Genomic DNA, 12,062 nt, shown 5'->3' with positions numbered 1-12,062 from the left:
ATCCTCATAGTCAATGAAATGTATTTTTTTGGAACACAGACTGACTGTGGTACTTTTCGCCATATTGGCAAGTCACGTTGTAACTCTTACCAATATGGCACATTTCGTTCCACCAGCTATTCCAGATAATCCCAATGGATGGGGCCCTTGCTCTATCCCAGAGTGCTATAAGGACATGCCCTATCAACCTTTTTCTAAGGGAGATAGGCTTGGAAAGGTAGGTGTTTTCGACAGACGCGACAGATGTTGGTTATCCATCAGTGTATATTATTGACACGAATGATAAAGTACCGGTTTTCGTAACTAAACCAGTTTGTTATTACTTTTAAAGGAATTATAAAATTCAAGTCAGACCTGTCTCAAAAATTCCGTTTGGCTTGATTTTTCCAGTTCAAATGAGGGGGTATGTTGAAAAATTATAACGATTTAGAGAATCAACCTTTTGTTATTTAATGGATTGCACACCATATATTGTTTAGATTATGCATAACAATTAATATTAAGTTATACAATTTTGCACGTACTAGTAGTGCAAGGCTAGTTCTGGTGATTACCTCTAATTTTTAATTGGGTGGGGGAGATTCAAGGCATATAATATTGACTAGTTTTTTTTTATTGTTTTTTTTAATAGCCATATGGGCCAATCAAGTACAAATTGCATGAACCTATTTTCCTTTCATGAAATGTAACACAGATTTTTACCTTACTTTAAAGTTGTTTTATTGAAAGTGGGGGTTTATGATTCCTAATATTTGCATGTGTAAAATGTCACTAATTAAAATCAGATTTCCACTGTCCTACATGAAGATCTGAAAGCGACCACTTGGTGGTCATGTTCTGGTGACCTATGTTATTACCCGAATTTTATCAGCCAGTCAGATGAAGTCTTACACTTCACACTTGGGAGACTGAGCAGTATAGCTAAAGAGCATAAGTATGTACCAAATGATTTTATTCACTTTCAGATTTCTGAAAGCTGAATTTCTATTGGCTGATTCAAAAGCCACCAGAACATAACCCCATTTAAAGTCTCTGTCAGATCTTCACGCAGGGCAGTGGAGATCTGATTTTGATAGGATTGTGTATAATGTCTGCCCTGATATTTATGATGTTTATGTTGACCTCTTACTGCCTAGGCTATAGTATTTGCATTTTTTTATACCACCCTACTGAATTTAAAACTGAAAAGCATAAAGGATATAAATAATGCACAAAACTTAGTCCTTTCATTCACTGACTTATAATTTTTTACCAGATAGTTGCAAAAGGGTTCCCAGCACTATTTAATTACCACTATTTAATTGCTTTCAAATGCAAACAGAAGTTTCTGATGTAACAAGCAGACAGACTGCTCGCTGTCCATTTCTAGTTTCTATAATACACAACCACTTGGATAACTTGCGAACCCACTTATGATACAGGGTCAGTCGTTGATCCAATTTTTAATACTAGAAAGTAGAAAAAATGTGACCCCTATTAAACATGAAGAAAATTGCAAAATTGGTAACTAAAACCTTGATATATCACTTGTTTTATCATCGAAATCATTTGATATGACCTGGAAATACGAATCAACATTATGATGATATCAACTTTTAATAAGAAATCATGTATTTTCTTAAAATTTCTTTCTACACAACATCCTTTGTACACCGTAAATAGTAGTATGCAAGACATTTTGACCAATAAAATTGTCACTAAGGCCTGCTTGAAGCAGCATTTTAATAAATAAATACCAATTAAATATGTTTTTTTATCAGGTATAATGCATTTTAATTATATATTTTAGTTTGGCTTAAGTATAATGATCATAAATACAATATGCCCTGTTGTATTCAAACATAAAATATGTCAGACTACCATAACAGCTTTGTTCGGAGTGTTTCTTTGAATTAAGTGCCAACAGTGTTTTGATGTCTAATTTCCTTGTTACCACGTTAATTATGTCTTTTGTATCAAATAAAGGTGATCCGATGGCCTTGTGGTTAGAGCATCTGCCTTGGATGTGGGAGGCCATGGGTTCGATCCTCAGCCAAGTCATACCAGAGACTTATAAAAAAATGGTACTAACAGCTGCCTCGCGTGGCACTCAGCATTAAGAGGTTAGTGTTAGGACTGGTTGGCCTGGTGTCAGGATAACGTGACTGGTTTGGACATTATGCTACATGTCTGTGTTATTATGCCTCAGTGCTAGACATCACTATAAACTGCCACATTGTAGACATCATAGCAATAAGTGATATGACTGAAAAATTGTCAAAGCTACATTCAAAAGTCGAATCACACTCACACACACTCAAATAAAGGGGGTGGACTAATTGAAAAGTTAAAAGGCATGCAAATCCAACCTGCATAAGAGTTAGCATCTCCAGGCTCATCTCATTTGCAAGCAATCAGTGGAACACTTACAAAACTTTCGGAGAATGTAATATAATCAAACTACCTTAAATTAGCATACTCATTCACAAGTGGGATCAATGATAACAAGACAACAAAGCACTGTTTCACAAATACATTTTATTAATGACAAGCTAATTTCAGAGCTTTTAGTTAATTTGTCATACCTGAATTGGCATTCAGAGATTTCCTCATGGATGAGAATAAATTTTACTATTACTTGCAATGAAATCATGGCATCAATATTTTGTTATAGAACAATAAAAAAATTTGGCTTTTGATGATGACTGCTCTTTCACTTAACTAAATGTTCCATTTTTTTTAAACAAAAGGAATTGTGTTTGATTGTGAATTTGAATTAATAACTAGTTCCCTGCTTAGAATGCTTCTTGAGTTGCATTCCACAAGAGTATAGAGCAAAGCATGAAACATAAGAATCAGGGAACCGGACTACTCAACAACATAAAAAGTGATGTAATATACAATGTTTTCACATACACGTGAAGGTTGATGAAACCAGTTGGAACAACAATAATAACAATCTCTCAGCAGTTGGACATCTTGAAAAAAGGGTCATTTTTACATAGAAACGAATAGCTTCATTAGAAAAAATGCTTTATTAACAATTATTCTTAGCATGATTTTAAAACAAGTATACGCCATTAAACAGCCCAGTTTACTCCCCCGCCCCATGGTTTTTGTGATGTCCAGCGAGGACGGTATCATTTGATATTATGGAAGTCCCTCAGTAACTTGTGCCCTCACTTATAGTGTGGTCTGTTTTTGGATCCCATTGTGCATGAGTTATTGAGGGAGAGGTGGAGTCAGTTTCAGTAAAAACTGTTGTTTGCATCCAATATTTGCAGTGTCTAGTTTTAATATCTCTAAAACAAATTGAACAAATATATAGAAGAAGCTATAATGTAAGTTTGTTCAAAGAGATGTTAATCCAGAATTTGCATAATTATTGAGATTTTCGTAGCTAAGGAACAACATCATATATGTTGCTTAAAAACAAGACTGGCCCAAGCAAATATGGTGACCATGTTGCTAAAGAAATTCCCTTTTGATTCTAAAAGCGAAATGACTAAGTTTTTGCATTTTTTACTTCTTTCATGCCTTGTTTTTAAAATTGTTTGGGGGGGTTTACAAACAGGATAGTGTGAGAATACTATAAACAGCGTTTGTATAGCATGTTCCCTGGTCAACTGACAGGAAAAAGAGACAAAATTTTCAGGATTATCTCAATTGGCAGCCCACATCTACACTTTTAAACAATTTAGCGTCTAATTACTTTACTCAGAATATACTTAATCTTTTTCCATAATCAATTCAAATTCTGATGCAAGCAAATGGATACATTTTCAATATCCATTGACTTAATTAGAGCATCTGCCTCTGATGAGAGATGTCGCAGGTTCGAACCCCAGCCAGGTCATACCAAAAACATAAAAATGGTACTAATAGCTGCCTCGCTTAGTGCTCAGCATCAGGATGTTAGTGTTAGGACTGGTTGGCCTGGTGTCAAGATAATGTGACTAGGTGCCCCAGTGCTAGACATTACTATAAAGTGCCACACTGTATACATCATAGCAATATGACTTAAATTGCCAAAGCTGTGTTAGAAATCCAAACACACAATTTCAGTTGGTTGCAATTCCATGTGAGCTGAAGAATGCTGAAGTCTTTTTAAGTTGAGGCATGCTTCTTTCATGAAATGAATAAACATGTATTAATATTAAAGAAAGCAATTAGTTAACTTTGCTTTGTTGAAGATACTTATCATTCCTTTAAGCTATTTTGACCTTTCAGCCAACTTAAATATTGGTCTTCGGAACTTGAAAATGTGTCCGTTTGCTTGTGTAAGAATTTGAATCCTTTGTGGGAAAAGACACCAGAGTTTAAAATGGTATGTTCCTACCTCCGGTAGAAACCCATGTATATTAAAGGCAAATGAGTACAAATTAAAGGTAATGCAGGCAAAGCGTTCCTGATTCTTAGGTCACATCCTTTACTTTGTAGATGAAGTTCACGGCTTTCGATAGAAGTATGATAAATAGAAGAACTTCACCAGGGTAAAGGGCGTGCATGGGAATAATTTGGATAAATATTAATACTTTACTAGTCTTTCAACATCTTGAAAATAAATTTCATTTCATTAGCATGGTCAAAGTTTTCTCGGGTAAGTTAGATTTATTTTCAACAAGTCTAATGGGCACCTCACTTGGAATTCAGGTCTGACCCAATCTGAAATTAGAGGGATCCTGGGCATCAGGCTGTTGGATTATTTGAGCAGTAGTGATTGAGATTTTCACTTTACATTTCAAGATTGGCATTGTTTAAAAATTGCACTCAACTGAAATTTGACCATGGGCTTAGTCTTTTCCAACAGCAACTTAAACAAGAAGCTTAAATTACTGGAGCGAGGGCAAAACGGGCTATGATATGTGTGTCAAACACAGAATTATATTGCACTAACATGTACATTTACCAGCAGCTTTTGACCAAACTTTGGACTTGTTTGTATTCCAGTAAGCTGGTTGATAGCACTCTTAACACTGAATTTAAGGATAGCAATCTTGACTTGGATTTTAGCTGCACTGGCTTGTAAGCATCATAACACAAACAAGTATGAATGTATTTTTATAATTTAAATTTAATTGTTATATCCATGGAATACCTTGAATCAATATACTTCCTCTCATCCCCTACAGTTTATTATTTATTGATTTAACCAAACATGGCATGTAGTTATATCTTGATAATGTCTGATACAGGCTCATAGATCTTCGTTCCATGATGGCCTGTTCAAAATAATGAGAAAGAATTACAAGTATCAAGTGAAAGAAAAAGCTTTATTAATAAAGTTGGTATGTTGGAGTTTTTCAGGAATATCAGAGATAAATTCAGTACACAGTGACTAAAAAGAAGAAATCGTCTTGCCATGGATTTCTGAAATTTTGTTTTGCCCTTTGAACCATCAGTCCATTTGAGGTATTAATGTTTTTGACAGGTTTCCATGAAAACTTTAGTCTTCGCAAAGCCTTTGAAGATGGGTCAAAAATCTTCTGATTTTGTTGTTGTCTGATGCCTATTGCAGGTCTCTGACTGGACTGGTGCCACATACCAGGATAAGAGATACCTAGGTGAGCATAATGTTTTTTCTTTTGTTTTTCATATTATTATGAAGACAAAACTTTATTGTCATAATGTCATTAAAACTTTGCCTTGTGTGAACTTCTTAACTTTTTTCTGGTGGGTGGGAGATTTTGTTTTATGTCAGTTTTATTTTTTTTTACACAAGTTTACTGTCAGTGGAATACATGCCTATTCTACTCCTTTCCAGTAGGGTAAGTGAAAGCATTTGATTAGCTAAAGGCTACAGAGCAGTCTCATAAGTGGACACAGTTTACAAGCTGAAATTATTGGACAGTTTAAATTCTAAATTCAACCATGGTAAGAGGACTTTTGTGTTAATTTTTCTTCTACACGTCCGTTCAGAAATTGTGCTAATTGTCCATTTCCACTTACAAAAATGCTCAGAATGAAATTATTTTCAAAAAGCTTTAAATTTTCATTATTATTTTTATACATATTTTATAACATGCAGGTGATTCACATGATTCCATGAACACTTCCTTGTACTTGCATATCAGCATCAACTGTGCACCTGGAATGCTTGAACATAATATTTATTAGGTAATTTTTCGTAGTCAGGATTACATGCTGCATTCATTACAGTATTGATATCACATTTTCTTACAGGAAAATACTCCTCAGCATTCGGTGGGGGTAGCCAGTATGCATACTTTCATGAAGAAGATGAGAGTAGCTTCCAGTTGGTGGACACTCAACGTATTCAGAAACCAATCTATCAGCGTGGTCGTCGGATGTTCCAGCAGGTAATATTATACAGTGACATCAGAGACAATACTTGCTAAGGGGCAGAGTTGGGTGTGTCAGAAAATTTAAACTGTTGTGATAATTTACACTGCTTTCATACATAGTAATACTATGATAGTCTGTTATCTCCTATTAGCCTAAGTCACATTTTGGACAGCAATGTTTTCATGTAAAACGTTACTTGCAGTCTAAGTTACAACAGGTGAATCAAAATAAAATCCATCAATCGCCATTATCAGTCTTTTGCGCTTGTATGACAATAGGATTGTGATAAGAAAGGATTTTAAAACAGCAAATTTGTGTTGAAGAGTGCTTTTTGGTTGTGAATTCTTTTAGCAATTGTTTGTCTTTTTGTATTTCCATTTGGTATGGTGTAGCTACTGGTTTTACCAAGAAAGCACTAAGTATGGAATGATTCTTTTCTCTTTATGAATCCATCCAGAACAAGCAAAGAAGAGAGCGTGAGCGAAGACAGCAGCAGCAGCAAGCAGCCAACATGCAGGTCTTATCCAAGACACAAAAGATCAGAGAAAGGTCAGGCATGGAAGATGATACATATAGTTCCTTTTTATATCAACAAAACTTCTTTATTTCAACATACATTTTTACATACAAAGGATTTGAATAGGATTTTGAATGTGCAAGTTTAAAATTGTAATTGCCAAAGTTGGAAATCAAGGTGTGTGTGTGATTTGGTTTTTTAACAAAGCTTTAACAATTTTTCAAGCTGAAGAATAGGAATTACAAGTGGAACATTTTGAGCCTGGTTGTGACCTTAGCTAATATAGGATTTCATTACAGAAAATAAAGTACACAAAATAACATCATTTAACTTTATCCATGATGAATAATCCTTTTCCAAGAAAATGTGTAAATTCTGAATTTCAACATGATATAGATTTAAATCCTGAACTGCCTCAAATTCTAGGTTGCAAAACAATACAATGACCCTTCTCATCTACCCTAGATTTTGTAGAGGCATGTAAGATGATACTTCTTAAATTTATTTTATAAAATTTCCTTTCATACTTCTTTTCTTTTAAAAATAAATAAAACATGTTCCTTTTTTTCAGAGATCGTCAGAGGCATTTGAGAAAGTTGCAGAAACAGTTTGGCAAACAAATGCAAGAAAATCGCCAAAAGGTGATACATTATCTTCAGCTCCAAATAACCAGATGTTATTCAATTATCAGTAACACAGTGTTTTAAAAATTGTTCATGAAGACTATAATATTTTGGTTCTAATGATTTCTCTATTTACTCAACATTTTCAGGCTGGTGTAATTAAACTTTCCTAAACTGGTCACTCTGTAACAAGGTCCTTGAGTCATACAATGGCCTATAACTGGTCACTCTGCAACAAGGTCCTTGAGTCATACAATGTCTTATAACTGGTCACTCTGTAACAAAGTCCTTGAGTCATACAATGTCTTATAACTGGTCCCTCTGTAACAAGGTCCTTGAGTCATACAATGTCTTATAACTGGTCACTCTGTAACAAAGTCCTTGAGTCATACAATGGCCTATAACTGGTCACTCTGTAACAAGGTCCTTGAGTCATACAATGGCCTATAACTGGTCCCTCTGTAATCAGGCCCCTGTATTCACAAAACTGTCCTAAACTGGTCTCTTTGTAACCATACCCCATATTCACAAACTTCCTTAAAGTTCTTTCTGTAACCAGTTCCTGTATTCATAAAACTTCCCGAAATTGGTTGCTTTGTAACCAATCAGTCCCCGTATTCACAAAACTTTTACTAGATTGGTCCTTATGTAACTATGGCCTATATTTACAAAAGTTTCCTAAACTTATCCATCTGTAAATAGGTCCTGTCGTCAAAAAATCCACAACTTAAGTGCACACTTAAACTTAAATTTTCACATTTGTGCCTATTGTAAACAAAAACAATTGTTTCCACTTTTCTTCATCAATTTTCCCAAACTTAACAATACTGTAAATAAATTGCTAGCCTTCAAACTTTTCTACATTAGTAAGACTGTTCACTATCATCTATCAAAACTTGGGTTCAAGTGTTCAGTCAAAGTGACGAGTTTTGTGAATATAGTTCTGGACTTCTCTGACAACTGGCCATGTATTTTGGTCCCAATATGACCATTCTTTTTTTAAATTTCTTTTATTATTGCACCTATCATAGATGGGCAAGGGCTGGTGGTTGCCATCCTATGTTTACCATAAAACTTTACAAGCAGTTTATATTTTGTTAGTTCTCTTGGAGTTACTAAGAAATGACTAACATTGCATGAACTTAGTTCCAGAATCAACCGTGACATTCACAAGGGAGATATATACCAAATATAAAATAAAGAAAAAAGCACACATCTTACATACATTATAGAAGGAAGACTGGTATAGTTTCCATTTTTAGTTCAACTGATCATAAACCAGAAGAGCTTATGGGATGGTCTATTGTCTGTCATATGTCCATCCATTACAACAAGTTTGTTATTGCTGCTACTTCTAAACTACATGGAGGATCACCATGAAACTTTACACATACATTCAACCCAAAATCTGGTTGGTCCTAAATTAAAAAGAACAAACAGTGTTGCTTAGAAATCCAATATGGCTCCTACAACAGTCATCTGCCTCCCCTGCTGAAAGTCATATCAACATGGGGGTTTTCACCAGAAGACTTCTTAGGATGTCTTGTTGTCTCTACATGAAAATGTTTCCTCTTGGACATCCAATATGGCTGCCTAAGTGGCCAGCATGAAAATTGTACTGCTACTCCTTGTTAATGGAAAGTCATGAGGATGTCTTGTGATGTCTAAATGGTCCTAAATGAATGTGGTTTCTATGTGAAATCCAATATGGTTGCCAAAGTAGCCATCTTGAACATCTTCCTGAATGGACAGTGATATCAATATTGGGTTTTTATTAAAAGACTTCTTACCATGTCTAGTTGGTTGTAAACTAAAAACTGCCAGTGACCATCTTGAAAATTTTGTTATTGCCACTCCTCCAGAATGGAAAATTATGTCAAGACTGGGTATGATTGAGGTGCAAAATGATATCCAATATGGCAACCACATTGGCCATTTTGAAAATGTTAATGCTACTTTTCCTAGATGGAAGGTTATATTGACATTGCGTTTTCACCACAAGACTAATTATGATATCTAGTCTGTCCTTAAGTGAAGTGGTCTTGTCTTGAATTGTGGAAATTCATTTGGGATATTAGAGTTCAGTCCCTTCACTAGTAACCTTTGACACAATTTTTTTAAGTATTAAGATATTTCATCTCAATTTGGTAACAATATTTATCTGTGTGTGTGTGTATATATATATATATATATATATATATATATATATATATATATATATATATATATATATATATCTTTGAGCAAAAAAAAATCTGGAGCAAGCAGCATTTTTATAATTGTAATATTTTCAGCTAGGAAATGTCACTTCAAAATAATGTCTAGTTCATTTATTTTTGGTTAGTAACAACAGAATTGTAACTAGTATATAATAAGAAAGGTTTTGTTGAGCCCATATTAGTGGGAAGTTAGATATAGTAGTCAGTTTTTCATTTGCATACATTTCTAAAACTCCTAGATAGATTCTCATCAAACTCTGCATGAATCATTATGAAGTATAAACAGTCATCATACTTTCAGTGAATCATGATGAAGTTTTGACAGTTCAATCTATGATGTGAAGATTTGCCCCTTTGATGTTGGGGTCAATGTCACAGTTATAAAAAGGTTTTGGCTAGGTTATTGCATATATTTTTTAACCCCTTGATAGATTCTCATTGTACTTGGCATGAATCATAATGAAGCCAAGAGAAATTATTATACAGCATGCTGGCTTGCAGGATTTGCACAAAATGGACACACAGATCCAACAAAAAGGAGATCCATTCTGCTAAAAGATGTGGGAAAAAACCCATTAACAACATGAATGTTTTTACCTTTGGTCTCAAACATACCTAATAACCAATCAATAAACGTTCATATTGCTGAATAATTGTTTTTCTCAGATGTACATACTTGTCTTAATGAATTTATTGTGGAATATCCATGGTGCTTGACACAAGTTTTCCCATGCAGGCTCCCTTAAAGAACCGTGATGCCTCAGTGCAAGTGCGTGATAAATGGACAGTTGTTGAGGAGTTGGATTTCCCTCGACTTGGCAAGCTAAGTCTACCAGATGTACAAGACCCAGAAGATCTGTATGTACAGCCTATTATTAGCTTCTCTTGTACTTGCTACTTTTTTCATTACTCTTAAATTAATTGATCTTGTTCAGAGATGTCCATTTAGTTATATTTCTCTTCTCCAGTGATCAGTGGCATTCTGGTCATATGTGAGGGTTAGGATAAATAGGGTTAGAAGAGGTTGAAAATCTTCAGTGGGCAACAATTAATTGGTCAGTTGTATTCATTGTTTGTTTGCATTTTCTTTAGCAAATACATCTTTATAATTTTTAGATACTTTGGGGCATCTAAATATGCCCACATCAATTATCTCTTGTTGTGACTCATTGGTCTTAAACTAAGTAATGGAAAAAGCAAAACCAGCAAGTTTATTAAAATTCAATAAATAATTGTTTTCCCTAGAATACAAAAGTGAAAATTTGAAAAGAACTTAAAAGAATTGTTAATTACATCCCAAATAGTCTTAAAAGGTTTATAATAAGTCCAAACGTCTAGTGTTTTGAATAAATTCCAGTTTTGAAGTGGGTATTTTCCCCATCAGATTGGTAAACAAGTTCTCTTCCAGAATCGTCTAAATTAAATATTTACCTTGAACTCAAATATCAGTAAACATATTAATAACTTATAAACAAGACAAAAAAGCAGTACACTTTCTAGAACCTTCTAAGGTCAGAAGGCTATGTCAACATATTTACATTATCTTAAAGTCCAGTCTGCAGATCATGGACAAGAGTTGAGCACAAAGTATAGGTATGGAAAAAAGTTAAGCACACATTATAGATCTACATAACACTCTTTTGACTCGGAGTAACCCTAGTTTAAGTCTTTCACTGGGACTCAAGGGGAATGTTAACTTTATAAAAGTGTTATAAATGAACTTTTGTTATCTGTATGGCAGTATTTGCTGTGGAGGGATGGAGTATTATGATAAGACCTATGACCGTGTGTCCACAAAGAATGAGAAACCTTTAAAGAGGATAAATCGTATCTTCCATAAAGTGACCACAACGGACGACCCAATCATTCGACAAGTAAGTTTACAGGGAAACGTGGGAGGATTAGCTATATTTTTCACTTATTAATAACTACATTATTGCTCTGAACTGTGTGATGAAATGTTGAAATGAATATCTTGTGGAGTCTGATTGCATTGTTGTTACGAATTTCAGGTATCGATTTTCTTCCTTGTTATCTGGTAACTTGCAGTAATGCAGCTTGTGCCAGTACCCAGTTCATTCTTCCCATAACCTTTTTATAAGATCTCAGCCGAAGGTGACTAACACATGATCTTGTGATCATGTCTATTAACTTGCCTTATTTATGTGTAAAGTACAAGTCATACAAGTCTTGAAGGCATTCAGTACTATTTCACCTATAGGTATATTTGTATGAATTTGATTACACGTACCTTTATATGGTGATTATACACTTTATTTTGCTCCTCATCGATCAGAATTCCTTCAGAGATCAATATAAATGCCCTAAGAATATATATCACAAACTCGGTGTTTTATGTTGTTTAGTATTTCTACACTAGGCAGTCCAAAAGATGTGATTGAGCATAAACCTGATCGA

At 34.4% G+C, this 12,062-nt stretch overlaps 1 protein-coding gene across 1 annotated transcript in view; it reads left to right on the top strand.

Moving 5' to 3' along the window:
* The first annotated feature begins 32 nt into the window (after positions 1-32).
* The window catches only part of LOC149803099 (eukaryotic translation initiation factor 3 subunit D-like), a 31,946-nt gene continuing 19,916 nt past the window's right edge, over positions 33-12,062 (top strand). The window contains exons 1-7 of the mRNA XM_089952697.1: positions 33-217; positions 5,498-5,543; positions 6,163-6,299; positions 6,743-6,834; positions 7,374-7,443; positions 10,381-10,502; positions 11,386-11,518. Coding sequence (XP_089808823.1) covers positions 95-217; positions 5,498-5,543; positions 6,163-6,299; positions 6,743-6,834; positions 7,374-7,443; positions 10,381-10,502; positions 11,386-11,518 — 723 coding nt within the window. The 5' untranslated portion in view covers positions 33-94. The remainder of the gene's footprint in view (positions 218-5,497; positions 5,544-6,162; positions 6,300-6,742; positions 6,835-7,373; positions 7,444-10,380; positions 10,503-11,385; positions 11,519-12,062) is intronic.

This window comes from Sinohyriopsis cumingii, chromosome 3 (genome assembly GCF_028554795.1).
Source record: "Sinohyriopsis cumingii isolate HCF-2022 chromosome 3, ASM2855479v2, whole genome shotgun sequence".
In the NCBI taxonomy this organism is placed as follows: domain Eukaryota; kingdom Metazoa; phylum Mollusca; class Bivalvia; order Unionida; family Unionidae; genus Sinohyriopsis; species Sinohyriopsis cumingii.
Note: the sequence above shows the minus strand (reverse complement) of the source record. Positions and strands in the feature narration are given on the sequence as shown.